Here is a 15,198-nt window from a genome sequence, read left to right as displayed (position 1 = left end):
AGATGTGAGCAAGCGCAATCCTACTCCTGTTCTTCGGCTGGGGAGCCCCCAAACCCCTCATGCTTCACCGAGAAACGACAACACCACAGCAAGCTCTTCACCTCCCCGGGAGGCGCATCAGGCGCATAAAATAAAGACGACAATGGAGCAAGTCAAGGTTTATTCCATGCTGAGAAGAAACGCAAGGTGGAGCCTTTCTTCAGGTGTGACATATGGAATAAACCTGGACTTGCCCCTTTGCAGCCTACCCGTGCTGACGCTGCTACCTACTCCACCGAACTACGAAAGACTACAATTCCCAGCAGGCCACTCCGCCCAGAGCCCCCGGATGTGGGGGCGTCGGAAATCTCGCGTCCTGCGCGGAAAATCCCGGGCGAGGCCTCGCGAGACGCGCCGCGCTGACCAGGGCTGTGTCTCGCGCACTCGCAGCTCGGTATATAAAGGAGGGCGGCGGAGCGCGGAGGACGGCTGGACAGCGCAGCCCTTGGGACTAGTATAAGTGCATAGTATTTTAATTTCTTTTAAAAAAAAAAACCCAAGCCGAATTGGGTGGGGGGGGGTTCTTTTAAATATCGGATTTAGATGTTTTAGTCTCTGACGTTTCCGTTTTGTTTTTAGCAGTGGGTTTTGGTTGTTTTTTTTTTTCACACACTCGGCTCATAATGGCGAGCTCGGCTAACTCGAATCCCGTGGTAAGGACTGATCTCCAGAGCAGTCAGTCAGATAATGACGCCGATTGCATTCGTGCTGCCGAAACGACCGAGTGTCGACACTCTCACAGGGGGGCATATCCTTCCGTCCAACATGCAGGGCAGCTGAGGCAGGGGAAGAGAGAGGGAAAGAACCGAGCAGCCATTCGTTGAACTTCTCGGCGAGACCAAATTTTGAGCCTCAGTGCGGTTGCATCTCACTGATTTGTAGCTAACGTGGGGGGTTTTGTGAAGAAAGCAACATGAAAAGAGCAGTGTTTCTTCTTGCAGCGCAGGGATGTCTCCCCTAGGAGATGTACTCTTGTTTGCAATGTAACATGAGCATTGGGATTTTGAGTTATTTTACTGTCAAGATTTGGTTTCGAAACACTGGTATAATGGCTGCTTAGGTTTTTTTTTTAATGCCTGCTTGGGCTGTTGCAGCTCTTAATGGTAGACAAGAGGGGAAAATGCATTTACAGGGTATTGGCACAATGCTGGAGTTTTAGGTGCATTTTAAAAATATCGTTTGGGGAAAAAAAAGCAGTTTTATTGTGGTTCAGTAGGGACTCTAGCTCGTTTTAGCCTTTCCATTAGGAAAGTACCTTTCTTCTGTGAAGCACTTTCTTTCACTAACGGAGGTAACATCCTTGGCAGTCCTACCGACTAAAATATTGTAGATTTACAGCGCTTCCCCGCATTGGAACAGTAGTGGCCCGCAATTTGCGTTTTAACACGAATGAAACGTAAAATGTAAAAGCGTCTGTGTGGGGTGGGGGGGGAGAATCCCTCTCTTATTTTAAGGAGTCGTCCTCATAACATTTCACAGATCCTGGAGATTCGGCCCCAGTTCGTGTGTGTGAAATGGTCACCTCCACCCAAACCCCCCTCCTCCCTCCGGGACGGGACGCGGGCAGCTCCGTGTCGCCCGGCTCCGGCTCCGCCAGTGCGGCCGGCCTCCCTTCTCCCTCCGCCGCTCTGGTCCTCCGCCTTTCCTCCGTCTTTATATAGAGCCATGGCTGCTCTCTAATATAGACTGCCAGGGATGGGACGGTGCTACTCGCGGCTACGTCACAGGCTCGCCATATAAACACCAGGCGGGGGTTTAAATAGAGAGCAGACGAGCCGGCCGGCCGGGGGAGGCGCGAGTGCGGAGGACGTCGTGCCGAGACGGCGGCCGTGCTCGCCCGTCGGAACCGAGCCCAGCCGGGTCCAGCCGAGCCCGGCCGCTTGGACAACCTCCGCCCGTCCGTCCTCCTGCGAGAGGAAGCCCGCCGAGCCGCTTTGCCGGCGCGCACTAGCCCGATATCTTGTGCGCCGTTTGCAGAGCCGCGGTTCTCTGAAAAATGGTTTTGATTCTGTCGGGCGGGGAGGGGCTGGTGTGGGTGCTGTACCTGTCCGCCCCCCCGCGGTAACGCCGTGTAGGTGCGCTGTGCCGTCCTGTGAAACGCGTTTGTCGAGGAGCATGTGTGTGCATGGGCTTCCGGGCTCCCGAGCCGGTCTGGAGCGGCGAGCGGGGTCGAGCCGTGCCGCACCGTGTGAGCTTGCCCGTCCGGATCCTGGAGGCGGGGACCGGGAGGGTGTCCCAAGATTTCAACCAGTCCGTAGCGCAGCAGGAGTGCAGGGAGAGGCCAGGCCGTGGCCTTTTCCAAGAGGTGCCACAATGGCCATTGAGTGCCGGATCCCAAGTTGGACAAATTCTTGGAAATTGTCCGGGAGACTTCAAGTGAATTGCGAAGTGCTTGAAAGCCCTCACCGAAACCGTGTAGTTATGCCGATGTGATTTAGAAATATGAATAGAGGGTATACAAGTTCCCCTGAATAATGTGTTGAGTGCAGTTGATGAGTGGAATCTACAGGATAGATTGAATGATGTGTCCTTGCTTCACAAAAACAAAAATCCATATGATTAAAATTGGACTTCATTTTTAGTCGCTCTTCACTGCAAAACTAACTTTCAAGAGGCTCCCGTGTTTATCGTGTTGTCTCGCAGAGTAAATTGAATCTTCTCCTTTACAGAGCTCTGCGGAGGAGTGAAATGGGAGTGTGGTGTACAGAGAGGGCATGATTTATTTATAAACCCTGCTCGCATACGGTTTACAAATCTGTGTCAAGCCTGGCCGTTTGTTTATTTGCGTCTTTCGAAATCCACAGTTGTGCAGTTGTTGCCGAAAGACATTTGCTGTTGGCTTGCAAGTTTCACTGTTTGCAAAGATCACTGTTTGCAGCTGAGATGGAAAAAAGGTTTGAGAGTTTAATTAATTGATGAGTAAGTTTCAGAAGAAGGGAGCTGATTCATCTGTCTGTGGTCATACATTAAAAAATTATTTTCCTGTCCGTTTCTTTGTTTCAGCCTAAACTGTACAGATCTGTGATCGAAGACGTGATCAATGACGTCCGAGAGCTCTTCCTGGATGAGGGAGTGGATGAGCAGGTCCTCATGGAGCTTAGAACAGTACGGAGTCTCGTTTTCCCACTTCCTGTCTGTCAAGTTTGCAGAAGTGTCATGGACAGAAGTTTTGACTGCTGTAATTTGCTGTGGTGGCCTGTTTGCATTTTAAAAGACAGCAGCAGTCCTTAATTTGTGTAGCAGATATTTTGACATTTGACATTATAGAACATTAAAAAACCCCACGAGTGTTGCTTTCTGAAATAAACATTCACAGAGTTGTGAGATTCCCTTCCAGTTCAGTTTCTAAACTTTGAAAACTGTCCCCCAGTTTTCAAAGAGGCGGAGCAGTGGCTCTGTGGCTCAGGATCTGTGCCTGTGGCTGGAAGGTTGAGGCAGAGGAGTCCTACTCCGTTGGGCCCCTGAGCAAGGCCCTTAACCCCAACCGCTCTAGGGTTGCAGTACAATGGCTGACCCTGCGCTCTGACCCCCAGCTTCTCTCCCTGTCTGTGTGTCTCATGGAGAGCAAGCTGGGGTCTTCAAAAAGACAAATCCCTAATGCAAGAAATTGTATAGGGCTAATAAAGTGATCTTATCTAGTCCAGTCCAGTCCCCTCCCCTCTCCCCTGATTCCTCGACCAGGGCTCTCAAGAAGGAAGCGCCTCCCTTGCAGTCCGCTCGACCAGTGCTTTCACTCTTCCTCGGGGGTCTGCTGGCGCACGGCTCCCCTTTTGCTATTCTGTCATTTTAGCTTTTACTGTTTCTAATAACATCCTCTAGCCGGTTTTATTATGAACAGGAGTGATTTCTGCAGAGAGGCTCCTCGAGCCTTAGAGGAGTGGGCGGGGGTGTGCGGGTTTGGGGGCTCCCCTGGCGCTGTGGGGCGCGAGCTGTTGAGTGTCCCGGCGTCCCAGCGGCTGCTCCTTTCCTCTCCGCAGCTGTGGGAGAGCAAGCTGATGCAGTCCAAGGCGGTGGAGGGCTTTCACACGGAGGAGCAGCAGATCCTGCAGGCGCAGCAGCAGCAGCAGCAACAGCAGCAGCAATCCCAGCAGCCCCAGGTCATCATTCCGCCCGCCCAGCAAGGTGAGCCCCCCCCCCATCCCACCCGGGGTCGCCTGCCTCGGCTCCAGGGCTGGGGGCCGGGGGGTCCCCGTGCTGTGTCCGGTGGCGCCGAGACTCCTCTGGCCCGCCAGCCTTGGGGTGGAGCATGTCTCGGGGAACGCAGGCCTGTACCAGAGGCTCAGCGCTGGCTGGAGCACTGAGGTGCATCTCTCTCTGATGGAGCCACGATAGGGGGGGTGGGGGGCATGGGGGCTTCCAAGAGCCGAGAAAGCAAAACCCCGACTGATCAATCAGGTTAACTGGCATTGGTGCAATCCTGGTCAGTGGACTGGCCTCCTCAGCATGCACTCGGGAGAGCACCTCTACCGGTCAGCCTCCTGCGTTCGTTTAAGCATTAAAACCCCTGAAGGGAACAAAGGGGTCTGTTTCTACTGCTTCTACTAACGCATAGCTGCGGAGGTGAGAACGTTATACAAGGTGTGTTTCGTTCATAGTTTTTATTGACGTATAAAAATGGTCATATGGACAGATTTACATGTTTTCTGTATTTGTGCGTAGCTTTAATGCCCTTTGTTTGAAATAATACATTCTTTTGTTAATGGCAGTGGAACTTAATAGGCAGAAGTTAAGTTGTTTGCTGTGCAGGTTATTCATCTTAAAAGTCTGTTTTTTTTTAAAACTCCGGGCTGTGCATCAAAATTTTATCTTTTTCTCTTTTGATGTAGCTCCCCAGCAGCAAGTTATTGTACAAGATTCAAAATTACTACAGCACATGAACGCCACAGGGATGGTAAGCCTTTACATGTTTGTGTGAATGCATTTATTCATCCTAGGGATTTCCGAAGTCTGTAGCAATCGCGTGTCTGCGAGGCTTATGTAATGTGTTCGTGAGCAGCGATGAACGCCCTGTTAATGTCCGTTGCTTAGTGCTGGTGTGGCCTTGCGCCCTGCGTGCCTTTGGAGCAGCTGCCATGAAGAGAGTCTGGGTGGACTCATCTTGTCGGAGCTGGGAATTTCAGACCGGCATCAGCGAGCTGTCCCACTCGGTCTCCAAGTCCAGATAGCTGACATTAAAAAAAAATCGCTCCGAACACGTGAAGCATGAGCCAATGAGTGAAGCTCCGTGGAAATGCATTGGGAGCTGAGAACGAGAGGCTCTGCTTTCCGCGTAGTGTTGCCGATGTGGTTTTCCTGGTTTCCTTGGAGAAGCAACTGGATAGGAACCTGGGATCAAATAACTATTACCAATCCGATGAGCCAGAAGGAATCTCCTTTACGACTTTTATGCTTTTAGTTCCGTGATAGCCATTAAAATGCTGTTTTTATATTTCAGGGCTAGAAAGAATCGGCATTAATGTGTGTATTTCAAACCACAATAAAAGTTAAATGTGAATTGGAGATTTAACACATTACTGTGTACATCAATATAGACAGTTTCCAGGTATGTGCAGCACCGTATTCTGCGATTCAGAGCAAGGCAACAAAATGTCTGGTGCAGCGAAGCAGCCCCAGCAGGCTTGTGACAACATCTCTTTTAATCCGATAGAAATATTGCTCTCAACTTCCAGACGGTTTTGCCGACAAATACTACTTGTTTACTCTGAACGCAGATCACGTTGGAACAGTTCTGCAGTGAAATGTCTGCCGCACAGCCTGTGCATTTCACTCGTGCGTCACAGTACATCAAGCCAGCACAGTGACTAGTGAGCAGGAACTCGCGCTCTCGCCCGTGGAGAGACCAGTGGTTTGCAACAACGAGGTGACTCGCATTACTTTCACAAAGGTCATGATTTTGTGCTGAAATCAGAATTTGCGAAATGCTGCAATACCGTCAATGAATTTATCGAAATTTAATAACCGATCTGAGAAACTTAGGATGCGGTTCCCCCTTAGTGTCTTAAACGGGTCAGGAGGCATAGCCGTTCTCTGAAGAGCCCCCCCGGGTGCGGGTGCGCTGGATCTGTGCGAGGTGTTCTCGTCTGACTGCGCGCGCACTTTTGTCTCCTTGTGCAGAGCGCAGCCGCCACTGCTGCAACTCTGGCCTTGCCCACGGGTGTCAGCCCCTATCAGCAGCTCATTACCAATCAAGGTAAGGCAGCACTTCGGGGGTTAGCGAGAATCACACCCGTACTTCAACGTGTACTCTTTTTTTTTTTTTTAAGTGAAATGTAGTTCATTTGGGAGCAGTTTGGTTTCTGCTCGTCAAGTTTTAACTCTGGTTTCTCGAGATTATCGAGACGGACTTTCCCTTCCTCTTACACCCTTGGTCTGTGACGGAAGAGGACGGGTTCCGCCGGACGTGCTGGCATTAATTGGTGTGTTTGTCAGGTCAAATCCTGCAGGTGGTGAGAGCTCCGAACGGGGCCCAGTACCTCATCCAGCCCCAGCAGCAGGTGGTGCTGCAGCAGCAGGTCCTGCCGCAGATGCAGCCCAGTGGGGTGCAGGCCCCCGTCATTCAACAGGTACGTCCGCCGTGCAGCACAGGCCCGTCCCGCGCCGAGGAGCAGGAGCACAGCTGCGGTCTCCCGTTTGCTTCTCGGCGCGGGACGGGCCTCTGTGTTCCTCTGCCGCTCCCCAGAGGAACTGTAGAGCACGTGTCTGTGCATGCGTTGTAAAATAATGTGCAGTTGCCTGAATTGCAAATAAACACACTGTATCTTTTCCCTCCTCATCCCCCCTCCCCCCCTTTGTCCTTTTTGTCTCTTTTTGTCCTGGCCTTGCCTTAAACACGATAGCTCACAGGCACCCAGCTGTGCTCAGAGGAATGTTGGCTTAGGGACAGCAGATGAGATAGAAGTGCAGCCTCTGAATTCTCCACATTTCTGCCCCATTCTCTCATTTTCATTTTTGTAAATAAAAGTTGTCTGAATTAGTTTAATGGAACATCTGTTTCTCTATTCAGCAGTGAACTGCGGTGTAGTATCATTGCTGTCTCTTTCCTGTGCATCATGTGGTCGGTGCTCTGCCCTTAGGTCCTGACTCCCCTCCCAGGTGGGATCCCTCAGCAGACTGGGGTTATCATTCAGCCTCAGCAGATCGTCATTGCTGGCAATAAAGTCCCTCAGAATGCACAGGTAGGACACGCTGGGGGGGGACCGTTCGTGCAGTTTGACAGGCAGTTGCTCACGTGCAGTCCTTTAAGTGGTGGTTCGTGCGCTTCCCAGTGCCTGAGCCAGTCGAGGCACTTGCCCGGCTGTAGGGTGGGCTCTGTGATCGTGGGGTTGAGACTGGTTTGTGTCGCCAGCAGACTTGGCTGGATTCCGTAGAGGCGGCCGGGTGCTGGCAGGCGGTGCGATGGTGTGCTGCCCGTGAGGAGTTGAGAGACGAGCAGCTCTGTCTGCGCCTCCCCCTCTCCCCCGTGTGCGGTCACAGGGTTCGTAGTTTCAGCGCGCACACGTGCAAAACACCCGCCCAGCGCGCAAGTGTCGCCTGGATCGCAGAAAGTCGCTAGCGGCCGAATAATATGCTGTGAGCGCTTTTGTCCCGACAGTCTGCTCCTGCCTCGAGGATCACACACCGTGTGTTCCCGTGTCTGTAAGCGAGCGGTCACGCTTGGCGGGTGCACCGCCGCCGCCAGCCTCTTCACGCTGTGTGCTTGTGTCGCAGGTCATGCAGGCGGCTCCCATGGCCGCCCCTGCGGGCCAGAGCACCGCGCAGGTGCCGCCGCAGCAGCAGCAGCAGCAACAGCAGCCCGCGCAGCCGCCCATGATGCTGCAGGTGGACGGGGCCGGCGACACGTCCTCGGAGGAAGACGAGGAGGAAGAGGACGAGTACGACGAAGACGAGGAGGAGGACAAGGACAAAGACGGAGGAGAAGACGGTCAAGTGGAAGAGGTTTGTCTCTCTCTTTCTCTGCCCTAGCCCCTCCTGCAGAGTGCAGTCAAGCAAGCCAGAGGCTTTCTCTGTTCGCAGGAGCCTTTGAACAGCGGGGACGACGTGAGCGACGAGGAGGGCCAGGAGCTGTTTGACACGGAGAACGTAGTTGTGTGCCAATATGACAAGGTAAGACGAGGAGCTATAGGCGTTAATCGGAGCCTCAGCTCTGCCGTGATCTGCATCTTCTGACTGCTGCTAACACTTCAGCACTTTTGGTACCGATTTGGAATGCAGGCGCATCATTTTAAAATGGGCGCCGACTGTAGAATTGTCATTGCTCACCGAAAAGCTTCCCTTCTTTCACTTTGAAGGCCAGATTCAGAGTTTTTTTTTTTTCTTCTGCTGGCAGAAAGTTTCAAGTCCCGACAGGTCTTGAAGGTTTAAGGCTTTTGTCTCCTCTACTTCTGAGTGCTGCTGTTCCCAGGCTGGCATTCTGAGACTCGTGGCTTCGGCTGGCCTGAGTTTTCCTGGGCAGCTGGTTCGTGCTCTGGGAAAGCCCTGTATGTGTAGCAGTGCGGTTTCTCCAGTGGAGCTGTTCGTGGTGTGCTTGTATATATCAAGTGCGAACTTTTCAAACAGCACTGTAAACGTCTGAGCACTGTGCAGTTTTAGTCTTGACATTAATTGCCTGTGTTTATTTTAGATTCACAGAAGTAAGAATAAATGGAAATTCCACCTCAAAGATGGAATCATGAACCTAAATGGAAGAGATTACGTATTTTCTAAAGCCATCGGGGATGCAGAATGGTAAAAGTGACTGGTATTTTGTAAAGCAATGCAAGACACATCATGCTTTGGATGATACGCACTTCAGCTGACTTGTGGGGAAAACTGAGCTACTGGAAGTGTTAAATGCAACACTATGATAAGATCAAGCCTCCCTCTTTGTACAGCTTATGTGTGATGTCAATTTGTATACAGGTATTTATAACTTAATATTGCTGTTGACTGGTAAAAACAACTGGAGTCTGGAACAGTGTTTTTATTTTATTTTTTCCCCCACAACGTGCAACCATAGAAATGAAGAGAAAAACTTCAGGGAATCTTTTGGTTTACATTAGCATTCAACAAATTAGATGCAAATTCATAACCCAATTAAAGGCCTGTTTTCTGGGCATACTGAGTGTGAATGGGATAGTTGTTCTCAGATATTTTGCATGGACTCGGGTTAACTGGGAGTCCTGCGGAATACACCTGATCTTGGTCTCATATCTGAGGATTATAGTTTTCAGTGGGGGTACAGTATGAATTTTATTTGCCAGTACTACAGACACTAAGCTTCCATACACCACTCAGCCTAAAGACCGAAATTGCTCATTGGAGTCTTTTAGCAGTTTGATGTCTCCTTTTCACACATCGTTCTGCACAACATAAACTACAGGTATGTTTGTCCGCATCTTGTCGTGTTATACATGGAATCTTTTTTTTTTTTTTTAAAAACATTCAGTCAATGACATCTGGGATTTTGAGACTTCAGTTTCTGGTTTCACCATGTTGGCTTGGGTCAGTGCAGTATGTTAACAGCCAGGTCATTTGTGTTCCCGTTGTCGGCCGTGTCCAGTCGACAGCAGCAGGAGCCCTGAAGGCTTGTTCCATTCTGGTTGTCCACGAACATCGTCGCTGATGAGCCAAAGCTGCCTGTTAGTTGGATGATGGTTATGTGCTGTACTTCCCTATGTAGTGGGGTATGATATGATTCTTTTTAAACCTTTTTTTATTTATTCCTGTGACATTCTGGGTCAGTGGGAAGTTGGAGCTGGTTAATTTGTGAACAAAACGCACCAGACTGTGCTCTTATTACAATACAAGTGTTCCTTTTACAATTATGTTGCTTCTTTTCGGCTTTTAGATTTACTTCATGTGTTCCATCTGGAGCGGTTTCCTCTTCTTATTGTACTTGAATTTTAATCATAGTTTTTTGTTTAAACGTTTCAGTTCATTTCATTCGGGAGTCTTTATTTCAACTTGAATTTGTTTTTCTTTCTGTGGTGGTTTTTGTTTAAGCAGTGCAGTATTGCATAATTTGACAATTAAAGGGTATGTCATTTTTTAATTATTAATCTTGCACATAGCTTGGTTGTGTTAAGCCTTTTAAAGCTTAGTCATGGTTAAGGAGAGTTGTCTTTCAGTGTACTGTGTCAATACCTGACTTTAGCTGATGTACACAATCATTCAGAATTGGAGCTAAGGCACAACTAAAATATGGACTACTCAAAATTTCAAACGAATCTAGTACATCTGCTAATGTATCGATTGAACAATTCTGTCCCTTGACAGAAACAACTAATTTGTTCAGTTTTCTTACATAAAAATGTGAAGCTTACCCATAACAGCCTCCTTTTCAAATACAACTTTTAAGTGAAGTTTTGTTATTGCATACATTTGTGTTTGTGCCTTTGATTTTATTTCAGAATTCAGGTCTCCTGTGTCTGGAAGGAGAAAAGTGGGTTTTGAACATTGTGTACGTCAGCTTGTTCCATTCAGATAAACCCTGTTTTCTACTGTTAATCTACCATTTGTTTCAACTGCTGTTGTACATACTGTATGTGTAAGAGGGAAATCTATTTATTATGTTTGTATAATTCATTCTATACTGTTTTCAAATCAAGGTTGCTCTTTGTAATTTACACTGTCATCTGTTAAAGGCCACGCTTTGAATACAATTAGAGAACGTAGTATTTTGTTGTACTGAGACCTATTTTGAGTTACCTAAAACAATTTGCCTTTGCTAAACTTTTAATTAAAAGTATTAAGAAAAATCTGTGTGGTCTGTGACATTAGCTACCAGGTCTAGATAGAATGCAGACTCTCTCTTTTGTAAGGTCCAAAACCAGAAATATCTGATGCATAATTTGCATTTAATTAACTGATGAGTAATGATATTAGGGAGTCCAATTTAGTGTTATGATAACCTGTTTCAGGTGTAGTTAGGCATGTTTTTTTTTTCTTTTTCAAGTTTTAAATTTCCATGCTGCTCGACTTCAAGGTCTGAATATTTAGCATTTTAGTTTTACAAACTTCCTGTGATGTTGTCTTCAACCAGTAGGGGGCAGACGTCGAACAGTCTTTGCATTTTGACTTTGCAGTTCACAGAAAGTTATGGACCATGCAACACGGAGAGCACCAGGATTACTTAAACCTTGTTTTAGTTAGTTTAGTGTAGCTTTCATAAAGATGTTACATTCTTTAAGTGACCAAATATGTGGTATTTGTTTTTGTTTCCGAAAATACCTAAATTTCCTTACCAGCTAGTGTTGCTGTCGGACATTCTAGCAGGTTGTAAATGTTGGTAGATTACAAAGAAAGTCATGGAGTGCCTTTGAGCATGCAGTAAAAACACTTAAACATTCCAGCTTCCATCCGGTTTCTAACCACTTCTTCCAGTTCAGGGTCACGGGGGAGCTGGAACGTATCCTGGGAAGCAGCAGGCACAAGGCAAGATATTCGCTAGAGAGGACGCCAGTCCATTGCAGGGCACGCAGACAGACCCGCACACTCTCACGCCAGGGCCAGTTTACACACAAGCCAAATAACCCACCAGCATGTCTTTGGACTGTGGGAGGAAACCCATGTGAACCCAGGGAGAACATGCAAACTCCACGCAGATGGTAGCCCAGGTCTGGAATTAAACCCGGGACCCCAGTGCCACTGTTGTTGAGCTCCCTGGGTGATTAAGTATGCCACTCATTGCTCTTTAAATTAATGGTATCCCAAGTTCTTACTTGGGTATGATGAATCCTACAAAGTTTTCATTTCAGACTAAACCTTTTATTACACACATGTCTGAGCTGAATAACTTACTATAATTCTTACTGTAGAATACCCGAGAGATTAGTGAAGTAAAACGTTCAGCAGTCTGTGAAGTCTATGGTGGCAAGCTGTGGAAGTTTTGAGATACTGCAGTCTATTAAGTAGACTTTTGTCCTTCAAATATGTTGACCACAGTGATGAAATTGTGATGTTATCCTCCTTTGAGGTCCAGGCAGTGTGTTAGCTATAAAGGAAGAAGAGGTTTATTCCACACTGAATAAATAGAAAAACATTTAAGCTGTTCAGTCTCTTCAGGTGTGGGGTGGAGAGTGAGTCAAAATCCTGATATCTTAAAAAAAAAAATACAGGGTTTGTTAGTTGATCAAAATTCTCAAAATCTTATTTTTTCCCCAACAGGACAAGATACAGCGGTACAGTAATACTGTTACATTTCACTTTGGTTATGAGGAAAGTGGCCGTTTAAACTTGATATCACCTGTGGGAAAGGTGTTCGTTTCCAGCAGCTGCTGCTCGGATGCTTATCTGATCAAGAATGCGAATCCTTGAGCTTTTAGACCACTTCGGGGTGTCCTCTGGGGAAAAAGCACTCCAGCTTTAAGAGAATTTACAGGTCTGTCAGAGACCTAACCATCCGAGTAAAAATTCTAACTCTGCAAATTGAAATAGATGTTTTTCAGACAGTTATAATCTGAAATGATGGTTTGTGTTGCCAGAAAGACTAAATGTGATTTGATTTAATACAGTTTTCATCCTTCGGGAATGAATCCTAAAAACAAAATATAATATTGATGATTTTTAAATGTGGGCTTTATGTTAGGGGGGAGGGATGGGTAGTTATTTATTTTTGTCTGAGATAAAGATAATTTATGGTACGTTTGAATCTCACTTTGTATTTAGTTTAACACTGCGCCAGCTAGTGGTCTTGTGTTAGAATCGTGCCTCATTTTATCACCACCTAGGTTTTGTTTTGCTTCTGCTGTATTGTCACAGTTAAAATTGCTGTCCCATGCAGCCTGAGCTACTGTCTCCACATGATTCGGGATTAGAGAGCCCAGGAAAAAATGATCAGGATCGCCAGCACTAAACTGTAGCCGTCTTCACAATTGACACCCACTGAAAGAGTGGGGTTCGACTTGGCCACTCTCTGCTTTCCTGTCAGAATTCGTAGTGGTTGTTCGGCCCGGATTTCTGCCTTGTTGTCAAGCACTAAGATGTTTATTGTCCTTGTAAGTGCCTTTTTAAAAATAAACTAAAATATTAAAGATGTTGACAAGCGTGAGTATTGGCACGGGAGCTTTCATCAAAAGCAGTTATCTGCGCAGGGTTCCCACGGATCCTGAAAATGAAATTTCATTTTCGAGGCCTGGAAAAGTTTTGAAAAATGGCAAAATATCCATTAAGTTTTGGAAAAGTCATGGAATTTTTTTTAATTGACCCAAAATGATCATAGCTGTATCAGGTAATTTTGTTAATAAGTTACCACCCTTTTTAAAAGAGGCGGCGGCGTTGCTGTTGCTGACATGACCCCTTATGGTGTTGCGTCCGACCCTCTTATGGGAATTTTATAGTGAGCTGTAAGCTAGCCTAGCACCCAGGTCAGAACGCCGGGTAAATGTGTTTTCAGTGACCGCTGGTTAGCAGATGAAAAATACATGCTATGGCTCCAAAAAGATGAAGACCCAGGACGTGCGAGATGTAAATTATGCAGGAAAAGAAGTTATGGAAAAGTCATGGAGAGGTTTTAGAATTTTGTTGGTAAAATTGAGTGGGAAGCCTGTCTGCAGAAGCCTGCTCTTCTGGTGTCGGGCTGACCCTCACAGACTGCAGAGGGAATCTAGCCTGGCAGCTGTCCTTCCAGGCAGGAGGAGAGAGGGCCGAGCAGGGCCCACGAGCATCAGCGCTGGGAATGAAGGGTGTCTGCTGTGGAGGTCTACAGAGGCTTTCTCTTAAAGCACATGGAGCCTGTCTGGCCAAATCGTGTATGTTTAAGAATGAGGAAGCCCCACAGCATTTACACTGAGGCTTCTTGCATTTTACATAATCCTGCATGTTAATTACTGTGCAACATCAGTTTTAGGCTTTGTAAAGGTTTGATAAGCGGCCGTAGCAGTTTCCAATGGTCCCTCCAATAGCATTTGCCAGATGTTTTGCTCTTGTTTGCTGGACGTATAATGCCTGGGAATTAAGAATGAGAACTTGATCCCCTGTGGATTGAAGGAATGTGTCGGACTGTCAGTGTTTTGATTAGTCTTAAACTTGATTTGTAATTGAGCGATCTTTGAGGATTACCTCAGCCGTTAATTTCCATTGAGAGCTCTAGGGTTTTTTTAAAAAAAAAAACAGCCATCAGCTGTAACAACAGAACATGAACTTTTTTCATGTTTTGCGAATGCTGGTAATTTGTTGATCAAAACACTGAAGTTTTTTTATTGTTTGAATCTGGTGTGATGCTGTACTCCTATTTTTCTTTCTTAATCACAGAACTGCATGTAAATGTTCATGTAAAATCAACACTACAAGCAAGCACTAGGGTTTACTCAGGCTCTCACTCAATCCTCCTTCACTGTTACTCATATTAGATACTTTTGTTTCATCTTGAAATTAAAACATCTCATCTCTCTATTCAAATTCTGTAAGCAAAAGAAAATAGCACATCTTAGTTCTACAGCAGTGCTGTTTACTTAATTAGATTCTTTGCCCTGTGAAGTTTCTAGCATACTGAAGAAAATGCTTTGAGGACTCGTTCTGGAGGTTTGCCATGCTTATTAGTTTCAAGAGCTCCTTAAAAGCCATTCAGAAGCCAAAAGTAACGTAAGCGCTCAGTGCTTTTAAAATCAGAAATGGTACATGGGCCAAAAACACAATATGCCATTTTATCATACTGAAAGACAGACTTGTTTGTCCGGACTTTTTTTTAATTAATATTTGTGTAATGTACAGCATTACATCTTGCTGAAACCCCAAATGGTCTTTCTCTAAATCATGGCACTCTCTGGAAAGGTATAATAGCTGACCATTAAATTAAGGAATAATAACATACTGTTTACTCAAACAATTAAGCTGTTTTGTTGACTAAAAGGTAGACCTGCTGTGTGGTGATTTAATTTTATTAATTATATTGTTTTGTATATAGCTGGAATGTTCTTAAAATAGTGGCGTTTGTTGTTTTGCATCAACAGCCTCACAGCTGTAACGCAGTATGAGGCTGTGTCCTCAGCTGATTTGCACAGTGAAAGTCCTGAGCTGCTGGCATGTTACAGACGCCCCATATGAACTCTTGTATAACCATTAAGTGTTCTGGGCCCTCGGTTCCCTACAGACAAAGGAGAAGTTTAGACTCAGGCCATTTTCAAGTAGGAGTTTTGAATAGGCAGAGGTCTGTGTGAGAGAAGCTCTAAAGTGGAAATAAAA

At 46.6% G+C, this 15,198-nt stretch overlaps 1 protein-coding gene across 3 annotated transcripts; it reads left to right on the top strand.

The window, feature by feature from the left end:
* Positions 1-405: 405 nt before the first annotated feature.
* Positions 406-9,448, top strand: gtf2a1 (general transcription factor IIA, 1). Of its 3 annotated transcripts, none has more exons than XM_015350273.2 (11): positions 406-499; positions 3,043-3,144; positions 4,017-4,161; positions 4,866-4,930; positions 6,154-6,229; positions 6,469-6,602; positions 7,113-7,214; positions 7,388-7,513; positions 7,747-7,974; positions 8,053-8,142; positions 8,660-9,448. In XM_015350273.2, exons 2-11 carry the CDS (start codon positions 3,130-3,132, stop codon positions 8,765-8,767), a joined length of 1,089 nt encoding a protein of 362 aa, XP_015205759.2. In that variant the 5' UTR covers positions 406-499; positions 3,043-3,129; the 3' UTR covers positions 8,768-9,448. The 3 variants fall into 3 exon arrangements, with proteins under 3 accessions (XP_015205759.2, XP_069049111.1, XP_069049112.1); XM_069193010.1 differs by having other exon boundaries at positions 419-692; XM_069193011.1 differs by lacking the exon at positions 7,388-7,513 and having other exon boundaries at positions 423-692.
* Positions 9,449-15,198: the final 5,750 nt, after the last annotated feature.

The sequence above is a fragment of the Lepisosteus oculatus genome, chromosome 8, assembly GCF_040954835.1.
Source record: "Lepisosteus oculatus isolate fLepOcu1 chromosome 8, fLepOcu1.hap2, whole genome shotgun sequence".
Taxonomy (NCBI): Eukaryota; Metazoa; Chordata; class Actinopteri; order Semionotiformes; family Lepisosteidae; genus Lepisosteus; species Lepisosteus oculatus.
The sequence above is the reverse complement of the archived record's forward strand: the minus strand, read 5'-3'. Positions and strand labels throughout refer to the sequence as shown.

Bases quoted from the DNA above. Each gene is read 5' to 3' on its own strand.
- gtf2a1 (XM_069193010.1), top strand. From the start codon at position 663: ATGGCGAGCTCGGCTAACTCGAATCCCGTG. The intron at 4,931-6,153 runs GTAAGCCTTTAC...CTCCTTGTGCAG, and splicing joins ACATGAACGCCACAGGGATG to AGCGCAGCCGCCACTGCTGC. The intron at 7,975-8,052 runs GTTTGTCTCTCT...CTCTGTTCGCAG, and splicing joins AAGACGGTCAAGTGGAAGAG to GAGCCTTTGAACAGCGGGGA.